This window comes from Electrona antarctica (genome assembly GCF_951216825.1).
Source record: "Electrona antarctica genome assembly, chromosome: 14".
NCBI classification, from domain to species: domain Eukaryota; kingdom Metazoa; phylum Chordata; class Actinopteri; order Myctophiformes; family Myctophidae; genus Electrona; species Electrona antarctica.
The window spans coordinates 33,888,051-33,912,018 of NC_136795.1; the positions used below are offsets into that span (position 1 = coordinate 33,888,051).

At 43.5% G+C, this 23,968-nt stretch overlaps 1 protein-coding gene across 6 annotated transcripts in view; it reads left to right on the top strand.

Moving 5' to 3' along the window:
• LOC306937617 (supervillin-like) overlaps positions 1-23,968 on the top strand; it is a 36,432-nt gene that overhangs the window by 6,035 nt on the left and 6,429 nt on the right. Inside the window, exons 3-28 of one of the 6 annotated variants that reach the window (XM_079521474.1) lie at positions 133-276; positions 463-639; positions 1,268-1,302; positions 4,645-4,706; positions 6,208-6,353; positions 8,022-8,253; positions 9,279-9,892; positions 10,042-10,177; positions 11,696-11,743; positions 12,216-12,278; positions 14,019-14,093; positions 15,108-15,243; positions 15,517-15,591; positions 16,363-16,395; positions 16,610-16,787; positions 16,938-17,107; positions 17,507-17,638; positions 17,801-17,937; positions 18,842-18,989; positions 20,023-20,168; positions 20,858-21,033; positions 21,287-21,431; positions 21,541-21,892; positions 22,169-22,317; positions 22,811-22,913; positions 23,031-23,238. In XM_079521474.1, the coding sequence (XP_079377600.1) occupies positions 133-276; positions 463-639; positions 1,268-1,302; positions 4,645-4,706; positions 6,208-6,353; positions 8,022-8,253; positions 9,279-9,892; positions 10,042-10,177; positions 11,696-11,743; positions 12,216-12,278; positions 14,019-14,093; positions 15,108-15,243; positions 15,517-15,591; positions 16,363-16,395; positions 16,610-16,787; positions 16,938-17,107; positions 17,507-17,638; positions 17,801-17,937; positions 18,842-18,989; positions 20,023-20,168; positions 20,858-21,033; positions 21,287-21,431; positions 21,541-21,892; positions 22,169-22,317; positions 22,811-22,913; positions 23,031-23,238 (4,020 nt within the window). The remainder of the gene's footprint in view (positions 1-132; positions 277-462; positions 640-1,267; positions 1,303-4,644; positions 4,707-6,207; positions 6,354-8,021; positions 8,254-9,278; positions 9,893-10,041; positions 10,178-11,695; positions 11,744-12,215; positions 12,279-14,018; positions 14,094-15,107; positions 15,244-15,516; positions 15,592-16,362; positions 16,396-16,609; positions 16,788-16,937; positions 17,108-17,506; positions 17,639-17,800; positions 17,938-18,841; positions 18,990-20,022; positions 20,169-20,857; positions 21,034-21,286; positions 21,432-21,540; positions 21,893-22,168; positions 22,318-22,810; positions 22,914-23,030; positions 23,239-23,968) is intronic. The other 5 variants (XM_079521475.1, XM_079521477.1, XM_079521476.1 and 2 more) reach the window with 5 other exon arrangements.

A 23,968-nucleotide genomic window follows, 5' to 3' on the forward strand; every position in this document is an offset into this window, starting at 1 on the left:
AAACTATCTCAAGATGTTGCATTTGACCAAAATGGGGTCAATATTGTACCTTTTTCCCCCTGAGAGTATTCCCTAGCCCACATTCTCCCCTCCTGCTCCCTCATCTGCTTCCCTTCACTCCCGCCCCTCCAGGCAGGGTTCCCAGGGCACTGAGCCCCCTGCCCCTCAGGGCTCTTCTGGAGTCGACGGCCCACAGCTCCGCACGCGGGTGTCCGTGGGCCAGTTGAAGAGTGCCCTTCAGCAGCGGACTGGAAGTGGAGCACAGCCTGAGAAAGTGTAGGGTCACCTGCATGTGTGTGTATGTGTGGGTTTAACGAAAATAAAAGCCTGGGTACTGAGGCTAGTGTGGGTTTGACCTGACCATCACAGTTCAACTGTTTACTCTACTTCTTGCCTCAACATCCTTTTCCTCTTTCTTTTCTGATCGCGCCTGGCTGCCTCCTATGTTATCTTTGTGGCTAGTAGCCCTGACACTGGCCATGCTACATCATCTCTCGACCTGGCCGTGAAACCAGGCGCCGAGGGGGGTCGGCGACGTGCCCGGCGCTACCTCCCTGGGGCATCCGCTGCGGGCCGCAAAACCAACGAGCGCTTCAGGACGCAGCCCATCACAGCCAATGAAATGCAAGAGAGCAGCGGGTAATGACAGTGTGCAGTGCTGGTGGGTGAAACGCATGCTGGGGGGCTGCGGCCAACCATAGGACATGCAGCCTGGGTCTGAACTGTGAGGCTGAGCCTCCCAGCCTGGTTATTCTCAAGGTGTTTGTTTGCAGTGCTACAGTTGTTTTTTGCTTTGCAGTGTTTCACTGGCGCAGCATGTCAGGAATGTGTCATGATAAATACTATTGAGTTTCACGACAATGCGAGACGAGTGCATCACAACTGGGCTTCATATGGTACATCATCATCAGGAATTATTGATTTTAGATGATGTGGGTTGTTGTGTCATATGTACTTTGTGATGTAGCAGACTGAAAAGTGCTGTGTTTTAGAGGGTGGTTTGATTTGCATGTGTTTGCACTTCCCAAGTCCTTTGTGACCTCTACAGTGTTGCTTTGTTGAGCATGTAAATATGACACGATAGTCTGTGTGTGGGGGTGTGTGCTGGAACACACTATAGCACAAGGACCATGTTCTATGAGCTCCACGACGAACTGATGGAGACTGTGATGACGATCACAAAAACCTAAACATGAGTCCTAATGGTTCTATCGGTGGATTTCATTCAGTGACCTCACATTTGCTCCTGTTTTCTCTCCTTCTGCAGGATGTTGGATACAGAGGAAGAGGATGGCTCAAAAGGTAATTGTCTTCGCCACTTGGCCTGGAGGCTTGGATCACGTGGTCTTATGTTATTGTGTTGGCCGAAAAAACAGCTGATCTATTGTGTGTAATACTGGCAATGCGTTCACTGTCCAGTGACAGCATGAGAGAGAGTCTGTTGATGTTCAACACATTGACAATGAAGAGCAGGTGCATGCATGCACGCACGCTCGAACAAAATCACCTGCTCTCAAGATAAGATAGTAGGTGTCATGGTGACTTTGGAAAATAACTATTAAGTAACGATTTATGCTCTGTCGACAAAGTGTTGATATATAGCCTAAATATAAAGTATTTTCAGTTGAAAATGTGTTATTTTTCAAGTGACAAGTCCCATAACGGGCTGAGGAAGCATAAACTAGGCTTTTTGCTGTTTTCATAGACGCTGTCAGAGGCCTTTTGTCATGTTCCTGTCCTCTATCAAACGATCTATCTTTTCTTTAATAACTGCTTATTTAGTTACATAAACAATCTCTGTCCATTTGTGGACCTGCTTCTACGAACTACCCCTAGAATACACTGACATTTATATCACTCATCATCATCAAGTGAATCAGGATTTTATTTTTAGACTTGGCCTACATATCAATGTTAAATGTTCTCACCGATGATGGATGTATGAATCATAAAACCAAGTCAGCCCTGGGACTCCTGTAATCCAAAATAAAAGATTTGAACTACCACTTTACAAACATGATGTTGCCATTCACTTGTGCAACAACTACTGCCATCGGCACTTTCTTTTAACTCTTTACATATAGTTTATATTGTTATATTTAGTTAACAAATTTGAGCTTCCGAATTAACCACTTAAGCCCTATTTAATACTTCACCATATTTTGGTGTTGCGTGAACATACAGAAAATATCCAATCTATAAGCTCACAACACATCACAATGCTAATTTGTGACCAAAAAACGTTCACCTATAATCACAAAATAGGGACGCCAAGTTCAATGTGGTTAACTGACTTAAAAATTCAGCTAATGATGCTTGGTTTAGCTTGGTTTATCATTTTAAGGGCACGGTCACACCACACCTTTATTCTACCAACCTATGACATCGGATTCTGCCAATGCATTTCAATGTGAATGGAGCGGTTTGCTGCCATTTGCGGATTTCTGCAAATAACAAAACAATCCCATTCCCATTGAAATGCATTTGCAGAATCCACCTTCATAGGTAGAATAAAAGCACGGTGTGACCATGTCCTAACACAAAAACTAAAAAGGATCTTCCTGGATTGTTAAAACCTATGTGTCTGCACATGGAGGTTGTGGGTTCGAATCCACCATGGTGCACTGACCGGTGAGTCGATATTGTATTCAACAGCAGTGTTTGGTAAAAATTGGTAATTTAAACAACTAAATTGGCAGTAGTAAAAAGCACACATGGGGTGTGACAAAGATAGATGGTCTTTTTTGCTTTAGTTTTCTTTATTTTCAGCCACCTTGGCAGAAATTAGGTTGGGTCCTGCCAGGTAGCTCAACTGTACCAGGTGCCATGTGGCAGTGTATGCCAGGTGTGACAGTGTGACAGCTCAGCTGTACCAGGTGCCATGTGACAGTGTATGCCAGGTGTGACAGTGTGACAGCTCAGCTGTACCAGGTGCCATGTGACAGTGTATGCCAGGTGTGACAGCTCAGCTGTACCAGGTGCCATGTGACAGTGTATGCCAGGTGTGACAGTGTGACAGCTCAGCTGTACCAGGTGCCATGTGACAGTGTATGCCAGGTGTGACAGCTCAGCTGTACCAGGTGCCATGTGACAGTGTATGCCAGGTGTGACAGTGTGACAGCTCAGCTGTACCAGGTGCCATGTGACAGTGTATGCCAGGTAGCTCAGCTGTACCAGGTGCCATGTGACAGTGTATGCCAGGTGTGAGATGGCCCGTGGCCTCACATGAAGGGATCAGTCTCACTGTGTGCCGATGACTGACAGGCTGCTTCTCTGCTCTGCATATGTCCACTACCAGCTTCCCTTGCTTACTACTCAGTAATATACGGCTATTTTAACTGGTTAACCCATTTAGGCCTGACCTCAAAATTAAAAAAAAATCTTTTAAATCCTCCAGTTTTCTGAAATAAATATTTTCACAATTTTTCAAAAATAGCAGATCTACAAGCTCGTAGCGCGCCACTCGGTGGCGCGCTATGAGCTTGTAGATCTGCTATTTTCAATAACTAAATTATAACATAATGTTTAAAACACCAAAATGGGTTAAAATACCACTGTGGATTCAACTGTGTATTAGGTTACAGTTTGAGCTTATGACTTGGGTCAAGTTATAGGGAATAAAGCGCCGTACAATGTTATTTTGTACAATTGGGGCCCTAAACAAGCCTGGACAAGTGTATTGATATTTGTGCCAGGAAAATTAATAATAGCTTTTTAAAAGACGACCACCTGACAGTAAATTAACCTGGTTGACTTGACCGAATGACCACTACCAGTTCCAGTCTCACCGGTCACAGCTAAATCTAACCAACATTTTTGTTTTCCTATATTGTATTCTCTGATCGGCATGTATTGTATTCTCTGTCTAGTTCCCTCAGCTCTGTGTTCAGTGTCTAGGTTTTGTCGTGCAGTTTCATTCCCAGTTATAATAAGCCTATCTCACAGAATTTCCCCGCCCCCTTAATACGCCCCCTTTCGGGGTTAGTGGTGATAGCGTGACGTCACTCCATAGACGCTACATGTTAACAGAGGTAATTTAAGAAGTCTACAACTTTTGTTTTCTCAAGGTAAGGTTTGTTCTATCTGTTCGAGCTGATTTACCATCTTGTTTGCTTCATAATAATATTGGTCTGTCACATTTTTACATTAGAAAATGTACTTAGATTCTCCAGAGAAAAAAACGTGTAAATGCTAATGTTAAATGACACCACTATTTACCGGAAGTGGGCGTGGAAAGCGGGCTGTGAGATAGGCCTATTATCCCATGTGTGTCTCTGTTTGTAATCCTCCCCATGTGTATCGTCGCTGTCGGTCAGAAGACTGATGATGTGAAGAGGAATGATGTTTTTCTGAGTTGTACATCAGAATCACTTCTGCCGTGTTTGTTTCTTCGTGTTACCCAAGTTCCTGTTGTGCCTTCTTCTAAGTTTTGTTTACCTTGCTCCTGGTTTATTGTCCTGCATTTGGGTCCAATTCCTCACTCAGTAATTAAACCAGTAACTCACTCTGAAACATCACACATTGATGTTTGTTATAGTGTGTGTGTGTCTGTGTGTGCACGCACGCGTGCCCGTTTGTGTGTGTGTAATTGTGTATGTAATTAGAAGTTTTCGTGACATGATGATGTATTTGTTTTTCTCACAGCGGATGTGAAGACGGACGATCGCGCCAAGATGAGCGTGGCAGCCAAGATGTCCCTGTTTAAAGTATGACCATCTTAGTCTTAGCCTTTGAAACTGGACTCCTTTCTATAGTTGGATAGGACCCGCTTCTCTTCTTCTGTTCTGTGTTCCATCTTAATGCCTGTTTATAAGAAAGTCACTCCTTAAAGCTGGGCAGGGACCCATGCCTAAAGGCTAATTCATATTTTGTCATATGACAAAATATAAATTAGGCTTAATGCTCTCATGTGTGTGTCGGCTAACAACAGAAACAATGAGTGAAGTGTCTCACCAAATGAGACACAGAGACACCGCACCTCACTCATATTGTCAGAGAGGGGGTTACGGAAGTAACCTTAAGATTTGTATCAGCTAAATAACAAACATAATAAACCTGTCTAACTGGAATTGCCTCCAAGAGGAATTATACTAAAATTGAAAACCATCAGTATACACTATAACTATTAACTACAGGAAATGGAGTACCGTAAACGGGATTAAAAGTTAATGCCCTGGACTTCTGCTGCCGAGAGCTTGCAATGACGGATATTAAACAGTCAGTGTGTTGCTGTCTCCGATGAGCTCTCACAGCTGCTCACCTTACAGTGAGTTGGCAAACCATATAGTGCTGATCACGCAGAACCCATCATGCACATGTTGAGGAATATGACTGGTCAAACAGGTGTTAGGTGACTACATTTATACTGTGAATAATAGTTGCATAACATACTGTGCTGTGTCTGAACCTCCCCACTGTTGGCTTGTATCGTGTAACTTAACCACTTGAACCCTAACATCCCTATTCTGGGGCTAACATTTGGCAAAAATAGCAGATCTGCAAGCTCGTTGTAATGCGGCTATTTTTGGCAAAGAGTGTAGACGAAAAACAGGAGGGCTTTGACGCTAGGGTTAGTTGTTAATCATCCTTTTGTGTAACGATTTAATGTCGGTCTGTATACAGGATATACAACATGCTGGCATTGAAATGCAGCCCCCACCTGCTCTCTTTTTTTATTTAAATTTCCCTTCAGTAACAATGCTTCAAGCAATAGCATGTCAATCCTAATATTTCTGAATAGTTTTAGTGAGGAAGCATTTTGTCAAAATGTGCCAGTCAGTATATTGGCTATTAACAGCCATCACAGTGCTGTTATAATTAGCCTGCTGGTCTGTGCAGGCAGGCAGGCAGGCTGAGGTAACAGAAACCTGTAGGGGTTTGGTTACACTGTGACCTGTAGGGCTGGCATTCTATCCCTCTCCCTCGGAGTCACTCTACCACTTTATTTACCAGCTATCTGACCCACTTCCCCCTCCCTCCCTTAATCCATCCATACAAATACAAAAGATGGACATACTGTAAGTACAGGGAGTTTTCATGTCATTTTGGTAATACTTTGTATTATTTACTAACTAGCCAAAGACCTGAACTGGCTATTTGACCTGAATGCTAAGGTTCCCCTAAAGCATGCATTGTTCAACATATATATCATTGATCAATATTAATGTATGACCATGCCAACGTCTCCCCCTCCCGTCTTCTTTATAGGAGCTGGAAAAGACCTCCACCCCTGAGGCTTCTGCGTACCTGAAGCCTCGCTCTGGTAGCGTTTCCCATGAACGCAGGGTGCGTCGTGGCAACGAGCATCGCTCCCTCACTCAACCAATCACCTGTGAAGAAATGGTGGCCATCAGGTGGGCTGTGTGGATCCCTGGTGGTTAAAGATGAAGCACTGTAAATTATATATCACAAACACCAGAACAAAGAACCCTACTGAACTCACAGACGCATCCAAATCCATTAATAATACAATACAGAGTGCAGTAGAGTAGTGGTTCCCAAACCTTTTCGTGTCAACGGCCGCAGACCCCCATCTGACATGTATTCTGCCGCAGACCCCCATCTGACATGTATTCTGCCGCAGACCCCCATCTGACATGTATTCTGCCAAGGACCCCCAGAAGAGAAGAGTTGTGTTAAAAAAAATCACAACCCGGGGGCACGGTGACACAGTCGGTAGTGCTGTCGCCTCACAGCTAGAAGGTCCTACTCTGCGTCATCAGCGCCCATACCCTGTGTGGGTTGGTGAAAGGGCCTTTCTGTGTGGAGTTTGCATGTTCTCCCCGTGTCCCCTAGGGTAGGTACCCTCACAAAAACATGCAGTACTCCTGGGGCTCCATTTTCGTTACCGCTAAACCCCTTATCCCTAAACTTCTTTGCCTTTTTTTACTATTTTGAAAAACATTTTTGAATAGTTCAACTAGCCAATCTACATTGACACGTTGTGAGCTTGTAGACTGGCCATTTTAACTATTCAAAAATGTTTTGCGAAATAGTAAAAAAAGGCAAAGAAGTTTAGGGATAAGGGGTTTAGCGGTGACGAAAATGGAGCCCCTGGTCTCTAAACTACCTCCCCCTGGCCAGCCGGGGCGCCTGATAGAGGGGAAAAGGAACTGGTTGGAATAACGTGTTCCTTCCACGTGCTTCGTCCGACCGGGGAAACTCTCCCCTGTCGGGTGAAAAGAAGCAGCTTTAAAGCATTAAAACACTCAAAGCTGGCCATTCATTGTCAATGGCATTCAATGGTTGTGTTTACACATAGGATGGGCTAGAGCCCCTCAAAGATATCAAAGTTTTCCAAAACGTTTCTATATTTTTCAAAGATCTTCAAAAATAGCAGATGTACAAACTTAGCATGGCATGAAAGTAAAATATGGTTAAAGTAGTTCAAATGAACAGCAATGCTACTGGGAAACCATAATACATTTACGTTTTAGTCCAAATGTGCTTTGCCCTACTAGGATCAGATTATTCTTTGGTCTTTATTTAGGATCCCCTTTATTACTGCATTAACAACTATTGTTGCTGGGGTCCACACAATAAAACAATATATACATGTGAATCTATATTAATGTTTGTTTGCGTATACAGTATGTGAACTGGATTCAGTTAGAATTAGATTCAAACTGAACTTTTGACCTGTTCTGTTTTGACAGTTGGAGTCTCTAATTATAACCCACTGTCAGGAGTGTAAAGCTGTGATTTACTACCAAAATGCACACATTGTGTTTCAGTCAATCCCACCCTTCTCTGCTCTGTAGTTCACATCACAGAATACACTGGGTCTCACAGTTCTCACTCTCAATGTGAGGTCTGGGGACCCCCTAACCACGCAAAGCGACACGTTGTGAGCATGTAGATCTGCTATTTTCACTAGTTTGGGTCCTAATTTATCTTTTGGGTCACAGGCTAAAAAGGTTGGGAATCACTGGTCTAATGCATATCAAGATGGGGTAACTGAAATGTAAAAGGTTTGAGAATCACTAATATAATAATATATCCACTCACCTCCTCCCCTGCAGCAACCCACAGCCAGCATCTTCACCTGAAGTCGAGGCTATGCAGGCTGAGTCTGTGGAGGATGATGAGAACTGCAAACTGAGCATGAGTGAGAAACTAGCCCTCTTCAACAAACTGTCGCTGCTGGGGAGTCAGGAGGGTGGTGGCCCCCCTGCTGATGCCCCCCCAGAGAGGCGCAGGCAGAAAGGGTCTCGCTACCTCACACAGCCTATCACCGTGGAAGAGGTCAGCCTGGTGAGTGGCTTGGGTTGATGTTATTCAAAAGAATGAACGTCCGCACAATAGCATTGCTCCTAAAAGTTTTTTTATTAAAAAAAATTGTAACTTTTAAACACAAAAGTGGTACAGGTGGTACAACGTTTCGGACTTCATCAGGTGTTTTGGGTTGATATTCTGAGTTCTGACACTGCTGACACAAGATGACAAACATTAACCACCTTGACATTCGGTGAAAATGTCAGATCTATGACGTGTTATGATGAGCTTGCAGATTGGCTATTTTGACGAAGAGATTTAGTGTAAAGGGAAGTGTGGACCAAGTACAGAGCCAACTCCAGTCAAGTAGTACTATATGGCACTGATAAATATACAATTTATTGAAGTAAACAACATACTGTACACACTACAGCCCACACAAGCCTCTCATCCTGGTGAGCATTGGTCTTTTGCTTGGTGGTTCTATCTAGAAGTACCTTTGTAGACTTCCTTTGAAACATGTTTTGAATAGATTAATCATGTATACAGTACTGTATGATGATGCAAATAACATTCACTCATTAAATGGAGCGATCCTGCTGTCTAGTTTGGGCACACAGTCAACTTGAGTTGAGCTGCTAGGCACGTGATAAGATTTCTCACTGCAACACACGTCCGCATTAGGGTAGGGTATTATTGTCTGCCGATAAAATTATGTATCACATGTATCACATACTGTAAGCAATTTAAAAAAAATGTAGGAATACTGACATAGTATTAAAAAACGTTTCTATAAATGATCTGTATGAGTGTGGGTGAACTGCCTGATTGGTTTACTCTGCATGCGTATTGCTGAAACATAAATTATTTCAGGCAAGTTTACTGACTGGACATTTTTGAGCAGTGCCAAACCGCTCCAATGACTGGCCGTGTGTGTATGTTTGTATGTCTGTATGTCTGAGTACGAACAGCTACGAACAACAGGTGTCGTTGAGCAGCCTGCACCGCTCAGTTCACATGGTTGGGATTTTTACTATTATTCCTTGCTCTTTATCTCTGTTCAGCTCCAGAAAGGTCCTGTTCAGCTTCCCGCTTTCCGCCTGTCCCCTCAGCTCTCTGACCGGCAGCAGGCTCTGTCTGTCAACCTCAAACCCAGTGAGGTGCGCTTTGCCCAGCCAAGACCTGGGCTGGGGCGCGGGCCTGGGGAGCTCACCTCCTCCGACCAAGGTCTGCAGCGCTGGGAGTCAGAGCCAGGCATCAGAGGAATCCTGAAGAAGAGCCACTCTGGGGATCCCGACCGGAGAGCAGCAGATGACAGTGGCCTGCAGGATATGGCACCCATCCAGGAGCAGAATGGTAGAGGCTGGAGAGACACAACAGCCATGCAGGAGAAGGTTGAGGAGGTGGAGAGACAGGACATGTGTCTTGCACCACGTCCTCCTCCACGGAGAGAGAGACGCAATGCTCCGGGAGTGGATGGGAGCATGCTGACAGCTGCTCCCTGGAGGCAGAGAAGTCGTGCCAGGAGGGAAACCATAGCCTGTACCCCAGTAAGACCCTCAGCTGAACGGGTCCCCCCTCAGGAGGAGAGGCCAGAGGCCAGGCTGTGCCAAGTTGGGCAGCAAGATCAGCCTGATTACTCTGTGGAGCAAAGCTTAGACACTGCGGGGAAGGGCAGGTAAATGAATACTTGAATAGTCATATCTGTCTGAGCACGTATAGCAGGGACTGCGATTGTGTTGCCTTGCTCGTCGTTGAGGATAATGTGAGTCAGTGGTAATGGTGTCATTTTTCAGGCTCATAATTTCCCCTAATGTTTCGATAAAGGCTGTCTGACCTGGCCAATGAGAAAGAGGATGAGCCACGAGGCAGGAATGATAAGACACCCGTGAGACACGTTCAGGTGACCCTGGCAGACCACAATAATCCACCCCTGGAGGCAGAGAACAGTCGTGTTAAAAAGGTAAGACCCACATGATTCTCATCTGCGGAAGTCTAAATCACAGTGACAAAACTTGAAGGGATTGAATGGGAATTGCACGCTAAGCTCACCATCTTTTGCAGTTGTTAGTTTGGTTCAACACGGCTTCTCTTTAATGTCCTTCATTTGTACAGTCAGAATCTCAGCAGGCTAAATCCAGTCTTATTTAGCCTGAAAGTCACAGCTGCTGACCAGAGAAGTTGCTCTGTGGGAGGTTCCAGTCCAGTCAGGCCGGTGAAGTGGTTTTGGAAAAGGCTGTCTCTCTTCTCCATACTCTTTAATCCTGTGAGAGACGTGTCTGGAGCCAGTGGGTATCAGACTGTCAGGAGAGAGAGAGAGAGAGAGAGAGAGAGAGAGAACATGGAGAGTTGTAGAGGATCTACAGTATTAGGGTGCACACACAAAAATGTATATGGGTTCATTTGGTTAGGGTGAGTAGAGGGTTGTAGACACTGTCAGAATTACAAAGGGAATAGGGATAAAAATAACCCTGAGGATTTTACTGTGTGTTCTACTCTACAACATATCTGTAGGCTAAAAACAAATCTCCATTACGTTGCCTATATCTGCAGTATGACATTCTAAATCTAAAACAATGTGTGTGTGATATCTTCATCTGTAAGAGACTGTGTTGGCGGTTATTGAGTTAATTTGTCCTCCTATCCTTTGCGTATTTGTGATTGAGTTGAAATCAGATATACAGTAGCAGCATCGCTGAGCACGGCTGTTGGTCTGTGTTAAGTGTTTTGAGATCAGCCTTATGTTACTTAGATATGTCCAGCTTGGTTTTGATAATACTTGGATCAAATGGACTGGCTCAGAATTACTTTAAATGCTATTACATCTTGGCTTTTTATAAGTGGTTGGTTGGTTGGTTGGTTGTAATCACCCTGGTGATCATCAACTTGCAAATAGACTATGTGTTGCGAAGGCTTTCACTTAGAGTTCCATATATGGGATAACCCATAGTCCCATATATGGAGACAACAGCGATATCCAGCGCTGACATCAGATTAATGTAGAAACTCCAAAGATGGATATAGACAGTGGTGACATCATCGTAACACTAGACTTGCACAGCATAAAAGGCGGGTCCCATGGCTTCTAAACCTGAGATTCCAGGCAGGTCTCCAACAGGTCAACATACGAATCAAGGTATCTGGCTTTACAACCCATATACCTTGAATGGCTTGTATTACCTTGGGTACGAGTCTTCTAGATGAGACAGAATAACTGGCTAATGGCTAAGCAACTCGTAGAGCATTGAAGTAGAGGTATCCACATCCCGGTTAAGTTCGTATCGAACACCACTGTAGCGGGTCCTAACGAAATAATCAGCACTGGTTCGAGCTATTTTACACTATGTATGCCTAAGTTTATTCATAGTTGTGTTTTATTTTTGATGTTTATTTGTATACACAAAGCCAGGCCTCGATCCCCTTACCACTTTGTAATCTCTGTTTCCCTTCTTCGTCTTGCTACCAATACTGCCCTCTGTAGGAGGACAATGAATGTTCTCACCATGACGCTGTCCTCCCTCAGTGCTGGGTAAGTACCGCTGCTGTACATTGGTATTCTCAGTTTCTCACCATACTGTATGGTAATACCAACAAAGAAATATCTGTTTAAATATGAATGGGCAGGTTTGGTGATTTATACCTTTATCACATACCCAGCCTTTATTTGACCCGGGTAAGAGTGATTAAAGGTTGTCGACAGTAATGCTAATCTTATGAGCCTGAAGCTGAAACAGGAGCTCTCTATTTTTAATGACAGTTGACTAAAGTAAATATTCTCTGCGGGTCCAAGTATTACAGGTGTGTGTGTGTATGTACTATATATATATATATATATAATATACACACACACACACACACACACACACACACACACTGTATACTTTATGTCTAAAATCACCAAAGTTGTCCTTTAATGGTCAAAAAACAAGACTCCAATAAAAAGTGAACCTTTCAGGAGTACTTTGCAAGAGGTTCATCCCCTTCTCCCTTTTACTTCCTAGGAGCCTGTCTTTGCCTCTGTCTATTCTAGCAGTACACCTCAGTATATCATGTGTTTCAATCAGGTAAATGTGAGAGTGCCGTGCATACATTTGGGCCAGTCCGTGCATGGTGGCCTCTGCATTTAAATATGGCGATCTGGTATGCAGTGTCTTGTATGCAGTGGAGAGAGTTTAGAAAGTTTGTCTTGCCATACAGGCCCCTGCGATTGTGAGTTTTGACAGATGAGTCTTGATTTTTCCACTCATATTGTAATCTGAAAAGTGTGTTTGGTTTGAAAATTGTGAGTATACGTCTTTTTTAAGTGAACCATTGGGTCCGATTCTCTAAGCTGTTTAACGAAACAAAAATATTTAACCAAAATTATAAGTAAATTAATTTACACAAATTCCCACGTTATGAGTCTGATTCATTCATCTTTTTCTGTTGGTGGATTTTGCGGGAAGTCTTCTTTCTCATGTCTACTCTGAGTCGGAGGCAGACTTACATGGGACTAAAGCTTGTGTATGTCCTTAGAATACACAACAATTACAACATTGCCAAATGTTAATAAAATATTTATGTGCCCAACATTTGTCAACATATATAAAAAATAAAGATGTCAAGGAACTATTGCTTGGATGCATATTATAGACATGATGCAAATTCGACCGATTTGAGCTGAATTATTAGTTCCCTCAGCGTGTTTGCCGCAAGTGTTGCCACAGTTTTGCTATTGGGCTTTAAGTTTCATGCCAACCCCAAAGTCATGCTTTTAATTCATAATATTGACCACATCAGTGATCACATGAACGCAGTCTCACCATCTGATTTCCGTGTTGGACAGTGGAGGATATGTTCATCCAAAGGACAGAATCCTCTCAGTAATCAATAAAGCTCTGATAAAATGTTGATTGGCAAAGGTGAGTGAGCAATTGTTCATTTATAAAGTGTGAACTTTATAAATGAACTTCTTTCTCATGCATTACACCTGAGAGTAGGCTATTATTTTATTGTTCAGTGGATACTGCGACGTGTGAGGGACTGTAATAAGCTGATCTACTGCGACGTGTGAGGGACTGTAAAAAGCTGATCTACAAGTTGTTATGTGGTGCGTCCCTTGTCCGACACGTTGCAAGCTTGTAGATCTGTCCATTTTGAAGCGTGATGACGTGTTATGGTCTGACGTTAGAGTTCCCGATTGCCTTTTATGGTGTTAAATGGTGTGTGGAGGATGATCTGATCTACACAGGATCGCGCTAGTGAAATTAGCTAAAGCCGCGATACACACAACTGAAGGCTGTACACGCAGCCTGGTGAATCGCACGTGAGATTGTGGTTATCGCAAATACGCACTCCTTTGGTAACTTTAAGAACAGCTTAGTGAATCAGGCCCAGTGTGTTTTTGTCTTGTTGTTGACCGTTCTAATCCTACATAGAGTTGGGCAATATGACCTGTGACAATTTGGACTTTCACTTAACATTGATGTCTAAAAACATATACCTCTATCTATGTATTTACTTACAACAGATAGATGGAGATGAAATTATTCTTATTAATATTTTCCTTACACTATATGATCCATTGAAAATACAAATATTTTAACGATAAAAAAAAAAATCCCTGGACGGAAAGATATATTTTAATGTATTTTTTCATTGTCCATTAAAATATGTAGACCGTATTGGAGGATTTATTGCCCATCCCTAATCACTCTCTCTTACTGTCTTCCAAATTCTCCTCATACTAATTCTCCTAACTCATGCTAATGCTTTACTCTATCTCTGTTAATGTCCCATTATGTTTTTATGTTCTCCATCTTCAGACTAACATGTCCTTCGAGGCCCAGGAGGTCTCTTCTCCTACCCAGAGCCAGTCTCAGCCTCAGTGGAGACAGAAGGTCATCCTCCCACCCACTAAATGTCCTCTTCCGTACACATACATTCTGAGGTTTACTCCTACTAAGATGAGGTTTACCCACTAAGATGAGGTTTACCCCACTAAGATGAGGTTTACCCCACTAAGATGAGGTTTACCCCACTAAGATGAGGTTTACCCCACTAAGCAGTGCAGCAGAGACTAGATACTAAGATGAGGTTTACCCCACTAAGTAGTGCAGCAGAGACTAGATACTAAGATGAGGTTTACCCCACTAAGCAGTGCAGCAGAGACTAGATACTAAGATGAGGTTTACCCCACTAAGAAGCAGTGCAGCAGAGACTAGATACTAGGATGAGGTTTACCCCACTAAGAAGCAGTGCAGCAGAGACTAGATACTAGGATGAGGTTTACCCCACTAAGAAGCAGTGCAGCAGAGACTAGATACTAGGATGAGGTTTACCCCACTAAGAAGCAGTGCAGCAGAGACTAGATACTAGGATGAGGTTTACCCCACTAAGCAGTGCAGCAGAGACTAGATACTAGGATGAGGTTTACCCCACTAAGAAGCAGTGCAGCAGAGACTAGATACTAGGATGAGGTTTACCCCACTAAGAAGCAGTGCAGCAGAGACTAGATACTAGGATGAGGTTTACCCCACTAAGCAGTGCAGCAGAGACTAGATACTGTACTCCAGTATCCTAATTCAGTGGCACTCAACCTTTTCAGGCCGTGACCCCCCAAAAGAATCATATTTGAACTGGGGAGCCCCCACCCTGACAAGCACTTGGCATTGTAGGAGTTGAGGCATTACATTTTGATTCGATCCCACAAATAAATATTGTGAAAAGCCGATCTACAAGCACGCCTCTTATATTATTTGACAATTTGACCAATGCTTGACCAGTCTTTACAGTATTGTTTGTTATTGATTACTTATAATGTAAAAAGGTCTTAATTACTATCACCTCCCGGGGTTCCCGACCCACAGGTTGAGAACCACTGTCCTGATTGATCTGTTTATGTGGTTGTCTAGGCTCAGACAGCTGAGGAAGAACGGCCACAGGTGACAGTGGCTCAGCAGGATGCTGAGGAACATGAACGATCCAGGGAGAGAGGGGCGGCAAATGATGTAAACCGGTTAACCATGGCTGGACACATGGCCAACAGAGGTGACATTTATATCTATTATTATTGACTCTCTGTTTTTCTGCTTGCTTTCCTGGCTGTCTGCTACCTGCCTGATGGTCTAACTACAAGTATGTCAGTATAGAGTGTACCAGTCATGTTCTTACACTGTTTCACACTCATTCTCTCTTACTATATCGGAACTCAACTCCTGTAGGTAAGCCGTGGACTGTGATGATAGTAGAGGTCTATGTTGTCACTCTTTCTTTCACATCTTATTGTCTCTTATTTGTTTCGGTGTTGCTTATCGCTTCCAGAATCAGACAGAGATGACACAGCTGACTCTCATGACAACAGACCTTCCCCTGGAGCAACAGCTTGCCCACATGGAGGTTAGTGTAGGGTTAATCCATATACACTCGCCGGATTTTCCTGCCAGGAGCTGACACGATGTGGATGTAAAATGGAATGTTCTGGTCGCTGCAAATGCTTTAAGTCTGGACTTATCTGCACAGTGCACACCCCTTTGTGGTTGCAGTTGCTAGTATATACTGGCTTGTCACTTGCCCAGCCACCATTGCAAATGAGAATGTGTTAATAATGACTTGCCTAATTAAAAAAGGAAAAAAGAACAAGCACTAAGCTTTATAGGATCTAAGTTTGTGTATGGTGACCATATTTAAAAAATATGTCCACTTTAAAATGTGCCATAAATGGATTCTGTGTATGCTAATTAATACAAATACATGTGTTAATTTACACATGTATTTTCATGTGGATTAACCATAAGCAGAGATGTACATTTTGTTCTGCGTGGCCGGAGGTTGATTATCAATTAGAGTCATATGAAGGTCATCTGTGCCAAATAGCCAATACTGAATATTCAATGAAAATAGCAGATCTGCAAGCTCACAATGTACCACGTTGGGATGTTTTGTGAGCTTGTAGATCAGCTATTTTTGGCAAAGTGGTCTGGTGTAGGGGAGAAACGTGGGTGAGAGGGGGCCATGTACAGACTCCTAAGGGATACTGGTCAATGAAGTATATAACGTTTAAGTGGTTAAATGAACACTGCATATAGCATCTAATCTTTATTGAGATTTATTTTGTTTGTAAATTTCTGGTTAATCTCTGAACTGTTTTTTACGTTGTTCACTTCACAGGGATCGCCAAACAGGCTGGGACGGAGGCGGAAGGTATGATTTCAGAAATGCTATACAAACATGACTCTCCCAGACACACAGGATCAGTAGTGTGTGTGCTTTTACAGATATGGGATTATGCTGTGTTGACAACACAAGTAATATGTGATTATTGTTGACACCCATTTATCTAGCTTTGATTGTATGCTTCTCTTGTTGAGTCTTGAATAAGAAATAATCTTCTGTTTTTTTTTCCATCCAACTCCAGCTGCTTCCCACAATGCCCCACAGGAGCTGAAGGAGGGGGCGACTACAGAGGAGCCATTTGGCTGTTTCTATGGAGAACAGCCGCCTCCCTCGACCTGTGTCCCTGCTTCCTCCGGGGACGGTGCTACAAGCGAGCAACAGCAGGATTTAAGTGTCTTCTGTCAGACCAACACGCCCATGTGAGCCCGTGTTATCACACAGACATAACATTTATGTAGCAATGATGTAGATACTATTATTGATTAACCAACTGTGATGAACATAACCCATGTTTTACGTGGGTTATTACTTTGACAAACCTCGCCGTGTCTCGTCTCCTGTGTTTGCAGACTGACTTCAGCCGTAGCAGAGCACAGGCGGGCGGTGCGTCCATCCCGTAGGACCCAAGGCTCCAGGAACCCTCTCCGGGCTCTGGCAGCCAGGGAGGACATCAGACAGGACTACATGGGCGAGAGGATAGTTAGTACAGAAGATGACAGCAGGATACAAGCGCAGAACAGTGAGTCAAAACATCTACAGTAAAAACCCTCAGCGTTTACAGTCCGTTTGGTTACATTTGTAAACTCTTACAAATGCATAAATGAACACAGGATTTTAATGTGTAGCTTTTTCTCCTAATTCCTAAAGGCCAGTCCACACCAATGCAACCAATGCAACTACTTGCAAGTACTATTATCCCCAAATGGCACCAGTGACCAGTCTGCAACTGGTCAGTTCAGACCACTGCAGCGGTCTCTAAAACGGTTTTGTTGCAATAAGTTGTGTTAGTGTGGACTGGCCTTTAATGTAATCTTTGCCTTCTCTCGATCCGTACCACCCTAAATCTCTACGCGTCTGACATTTTCAATTTTTTTCTTTTTCTTTTACAATCTTTGCTCGGGTTTGATCCACTATCCAGAGTCTAAGAATCCTTCCGGAGCGGACTCACGGCGGGCCAGCACAGAAGATTTCAACAGCAAGACATCCTCAGATGCAGTAAATAACAAGACCCACCCTCCCTTCAGCAGCCACATGCTCATTCACGTCAAAGGTCAGAGAAGAGCATGTTAGCATTTGCGTGTATTTGTGTTCATGTGTGTGTTTACCTCAGTGTTAAGTTATCCATTTGTACTCTCAGAGTTAAATTAACACAGTCTGTGTGTGCGTGTATGGATCTTTTGTCCATCTCTTTGTGTGTTTCCTGTGGCAACAGGTAGGCGACATGTGCAGGTACGGCTGGTGGAGCCCTCAGCACTGTCGCTGAACAGTGGTGACTGCTTCCTGCTGGTCACTCTCGACCACTGCATCCTGTGGAGCGGAGAGTTTGCCAATGGCCCAGAGAAAGAAAAGGTACCACACAGAGCCAATTTGACTCTGAACAGCGGTAATGTCATGCTAACATGCTATGCATAAACCATTGCACGCTCACTACAGTACCATACCAGGGTAAAATACTCAAGCTCTCCATGAAGCTACAATCCGGGACGTTTAATTAATAAAACGTTATTTTGACCAATCTGTATGGTAGAGTAACCAATCCAATCAAACTTTAATTATAGAGCACATTTAAAAACAACAGTTGGACCAAAGTGCTGTACACTCAGTAAAAAAACATAGTGACTCTCAAAAATAGCAGTAGAGTATGTTAATACAATATAACCAGTACTGCAGGTACTGTACTGGTTATCAATGTCAATATAAAGTTAATTATAGCACATACTGTAGATCCACCATCTTGGCGGTAGTTTCGACATCTCCATTATGAGGGAGGCAATGGACATAAAATGTACATGTTATAGAATTAAGCACAATTTCAGTATTCTGAATAGTTACTTTTAAATAACTTCAATATTGGTGACAATTTACAATTCGGACATTTAGCAGAGACTCTTTTCCAGAGTGACTTACAATAAACAATGTAGTGCCTCAAGACGATGACGGTGCTTTGTACTGACAATTTACATAACCAGTAAGACGCCCTGAGGGCGAGAAGCATGCGACCTCGCCCTTTAGGGCCAGGCGGCCTGGGTGAGGGCAGACTGCTGCATGGGCGAGTGCTGGCGCTTTGGGATGGGGGGGTCAGATCAACATATGGAATTTTGTACTGGCCATAATATGGAGCGTGTCTTGGGTGTACAAGGTTTGATAAGGTCAGATCAACTGTTGTTGACGAAAAGTTAATTGTTTTCATGTACATCATGTGTAAATGTGTTTGAGTGGTGATAGTATTCAAACACTGAATGTTCTCCTCCAGGCCTCAGAGCTGGCCATGTCCATTCAGAAGCAGAGCGATCTGGGCTGCCAGGCCTCACAGGTCCTCCATCTGGAGGAGGGGCTGAACTCAGACTCAGGCCAGGCTGCAGAGTTCTGGGACCTCCTGGGAGGATGTGCACAGCACAGAGGTGAGGCCAGTGGTGGAATATACACTGGTGGTGGTGGTAGTACATTTACTTAAGTACTGTACTTTTTGTACAATTTTGAGGTATCTGTACTTTACTTGAGTATTTCCAATTTCCAATACGTTTATTTTTACTCCACTACAGTTATTTGAAAACTTTGGTTACTAGTTACTTACTTACTTACTTACTTACTGATTATTATTACAAGACGAGATATCTCGAGAAAAGCTATGATTACCATCTTGGCCATTCACAAGGTCACAAGATTTGATTAAAGAGCATTAATCCAGCTTTAAAAATAATATTTGTACCTTATTTTAGCTCTGGTCGCTGCTAGCCTCCATAGGCCTCAGAAACAGCCTCAGTGGACACTCATTAGTGGTTTTTAGTGCTCAGATTGGGATAAGGTACGACGTTGATTCGAGGTCGTGCTAAGCATAATAATAGTCTGATCGGTCCGACAGTCGTGAACAAGACTGGCACGGCAATGGAGGACAATCACGTCCGGGTCGGCCGGATAATGCTTCTTCTTCTATGGTTATGGCGCGCATTTCACTGGCACTGGCCTCCCATTACTACCTATTGGTAACGAGAGAGATAGTGTTAAACACTTCAGCCATATACATTTTGACCATTTGAAAATAGCCGATCTACAAGCTCACAATGCGTTGCTGATGCGTCACCGTGTGAGGTTGTACGTCAGCTATCTTTTGAACAGTATAAATCGAGCTTAAGGTTGTTTTGTCTTGTGGCAAATATTAGGTCTGAACTAGACTGAAAAATACTTTCACTTTCAGATTAGCTTGTCATAAGTATTTGTGTATGAATTATATCACTGTTCTATACATTGCACATTTTGACCCTGTTTCTATATAGTGAATTTTACTTCCTTGATAAAGTGCTAATTTAGCTGTATATGGCTCTGTTCCATATGATGACAATCACCAGAATTGGGATGCATTGGTTGTCAGAAGTGTCTCTACATACAGTATATTTGGAATGTATTGAATGGTTTGGTCTGTGCTGATGTCTGCAGGTGCAGGTCCGCCAGAGGAGGATGAACTGTATGAGAGTGGTGTAGTGGAGTCAAACTGTGTGTACAGGCTGGTAGACAACAGACTGGTGCCCCAAGAACAGGCCTGGGCTTCAATACCCAGTGTCTCACTATTGGCTTCATCTGAGGTGACCGTGAGACCCCTCTTGATTCTCAACTAGTACACTATGTATACAGCAAATGTAGAGCACATGCTTTTTTTTGGTAATGAATATATTGTATGATACGTTTATAATATTGTAGAGATCCCTGTCCTACTGGGAGAGTGACGAATAGACGGTCCAAAATGTCTCTGTGAATATTTCATATATTTGCAGTGAAATTTTTTTTTACATTGCTTACATTGCTGTAATATTAGTGTGAAACCTTACTGTGAAAATGTGCTCATGACACAAACAGCAGTTTGAATTAATTAAATATAAACACTCCTAAGAAGTGTGTAAAGACCATTTTAGATATATAACGATAGGGATTTAGAACAGTGGTTTAGAACAGTGGTTCTCCAAAATAGCAGTATGACTTAACTTAAGACCTGGAGGCGTGGTCAATGCTGTTTGGCCACTCAGAATAGCCAAATGGCATTGATCACGCCTCCAGGTCTTAAGTTAAGTAATAATACCTGGTACTTAAGACACGCATAATACTGCCCATAGTGTTTTGTTAACACAAATCTGCAATTCTGGGGGTCGCTGACACACAACATTTTGGACATTGGGGGTCCACGCCCAAATATATAATATCAATTTTGGGAATTGTGGAATCAGGCTCGGGTCTTACGGTCTTAACTGTCTCTGTTGTTGTGTTTTCATGCATCCAGGCTCTGGTGTTTGACTTTGGCAGTGAAGTATACCTTTGGCATGGAAAGGATCTTGTCCCTAGCAACAGAAAAGTAGCTCTACAGTTGGCACAGCAGGTGTGGGGCGGAGCCTATGACTACAGCAACTGCAGAGTGAACCCCCTGGACCCCACACAATGTAACCCCAGTATACAGCTGTAAGTTAAAGTACACACAGTAAAAAAAATCACACTTAAAAAGAAAAACACTTCTGTACTGTTCAGAGCTACTGCAATACAACGGCAGTATTTTAACATATTGCAGAGGGTGTAAAGCTAGACTAGAACAGGATATCCACGCGTTACAAAACATTATCTATACAAGGCAAAATGAAGGCCTTAAAATGTAGTCTTGACTGTATGGGATTTAATGAGGGGAAGGTCTTCATATATGATTTGTTTTCTCCTAAAGGCGGGGAGAGGGCCGTCCAAGCTGGGCCCTTTTTGGCTGCATTTCAGAGAACAACGAGACCGCTCTTTTCAGAGAAAAGTTCCTCGACTGGCCTGCGAGGAGTGGAACCAGAGTGGACCCTACTCCGGTGATGGAGGACACGCAGGTTCGTCAGAGAACTTGATGATTTAGAGTTCACACATAATAATAATATTATATAACATATCAGAGATGGATCCTAATTTACTTAAATAACCCTCTCTCTTTCTCTGCAGTGTTTTTCACAGGAAGCCCTTTCAGCACCAGTCACCCCAGACGAGCCTTCTGTTCCTGTGTCACCTCCTCAGTCAGAGTGTCTGTCTCCTTGTGATGCTAAGGCGCTGGTGTCAGGCCAGGGCCTGGTAGGGGACGTCTCGGTGGACGATTCCCTGGAGTGGCTCAACGTCCCGCGGGGCCACAGAGTAGTCACACTTGAAAGCGGACGTCAGCTGGAGCAGAAAACAGTTGCTGTAGACACGTGGCACGTCCAGGAATTTGATGATAGCGAGGTGCCTGTTGAGAGCAGAGGACAGCTGTACGAGGGCGACTCCTATGTGATCCGCTGGACGCACAACGTTGATTCTGCTGGTGAGACACACACACACACACACACACACACACACACACACACACACACAGACACACACACACACACACACACACACACACACACACACACACACACACACACACACACACACACACACACACACACACACACACACACACACAGGAACGCTTATGGTCAGATCCGGTGTTGTATACTTACCCACACGCTAGAGAGTTTTGACCTTTTAATGTGAATGACCAGTGGGTTCTCATCCACTCAGTGTAATGCTATTCTTTGTCTCTGTGGTACTGTAGGTACGCTGTGCAGCTCTGATGTACAGAACAGTGGTCCTGAGAAAGGAAAAACGGTCCTCTTCCTCTGGCGGGGTCATCACTCCACTGTCAGTGGGCAGGGCACTGCTACGTTCCTGTCCATTGCATTAAATAACTGTGAGGAAAGACAGGTACAGTAAGTTAGCCACAGTGCTTCCATTTCAAACAGGCTGTTAGATTATTACAGATGTTTACAGCTGCAATGCAGACCATGTGGCAATAAGTAGGAAAAACTGTCACTGGTGGAAAAGCGATGGTTCGGTTCAATAGAATTTTGCTTTTTTTGTGTAATGGCTCAAGGTATCTAGTAAATGATTTTCATTATTGGGATACCAGTAACATCAATCACTTTATGAAGTGGTTGCACTTTGCAAACAATCATGCTCCTTCCGACTTCTGAAAAAACTTTGGTTTGGACAGGTTTTCCAAACTAGTTTGGAGACTCAAGACATCTGGGGGGTGCACAGGTTCTGAGAAAAAGTACGGAATGAAGTCAAATTAGTCAATTTGTAGTTATATCACCTCCCTTTCCGAAAAAAAAGTTCAGACGTCGGAGGTAGCTGTAGCCTACTATTCTGTTTCATGTTGTTTATGCTCTTTTGTATTGTGTTGTTGCTGGTGGAGGTGGTGGTACCCCAGGGGAAGGAACCACCGTGTTTCCTGCAGCTTTTCCAGGGTGGTCTGGTCATTCACAAGGGCAGACAAGAGGATGCTTCCTCTAAAACAGGTACAGCAGAACAGCCCTAGATTCTGGGTGGTCGAGTGTGTCAACTGTATCTCCAGCCCACACACCCTTTTATCATGTGTGGTTTGGCTATTCAAATCCTCCTCTCTCACGCTATAGCAGGGTGGCGTCTGTTCTCTGTGCGAGGAGAGCTTCCCGAGGAAGGCTCTCTGTTGGAGGTGGACTGTTGTTGCGCTGGTCTCCGCTCTAGAGGCTCTGTCGTTCTGCTCAACTGCCAGCAGGGGGTGCTGTACCTGTGGCATGGTTGCAAAGCCCACTCAAGCTCCAGGGAAGTCAGCAAACGGGCAGTGGAGCGGCTCACTCACACGTAAGTAGGACTGGCATCTAATCAACCGTACATAGAATATAGACACTTTGAAATGGGTGTGACTGTGTTATCCCATTTAGACCTGAGGCCGATTCTTTAAAAAAAAGAGTCTTTAACACTAGCGCGTCGGAGCGGTCTGGCTGACCGATTTTGACATTTTTAAGTGGATTTTCTTTGCCCTTGAAGTCCTGAGAAAGTTCCCCTTGGATGACTTTTTCTAAATGTTCGATTCAAACCATCTCTGTTTTTTTTTTCATTTGAAATGTTTTGGAAATATGATTTTAGACATAATTCTACTACTAAGTCTGCTCTTTTTCGGTCCGTGGGACCGCCTTAGACTCCTCACCCTTTCTCCCCCGCAAGCAGTGAAGTTCACACCTCCCTCCCGGCTGGAGACGGGCATTGTTCAAGCTAATGTGTCATTTGCATTCCAACTACTTCCACATGTATAGGCAAACTTACATTACGAATGTACTCGCAGCATAGACTAAATGTTGTTTAATAATAAAGTTTATAGCATGGTCTGTTTGACCCGACCGATATTTCCTTTCCTTGGAGCGAGAATGCTTGCCGATGCGCGATTCCAAATAAAAATGACAGTGTTTGAAATCAGTCCAACCCGATAGACGTCCCGAACCTCTAAATGTTTTGTCAGTGAAAAGATAACAGTTCTGTCCGTCCTTCTTTGTCTGTAAACTTTTCTGCACGCTACCAGTAGAACTGTGGAACT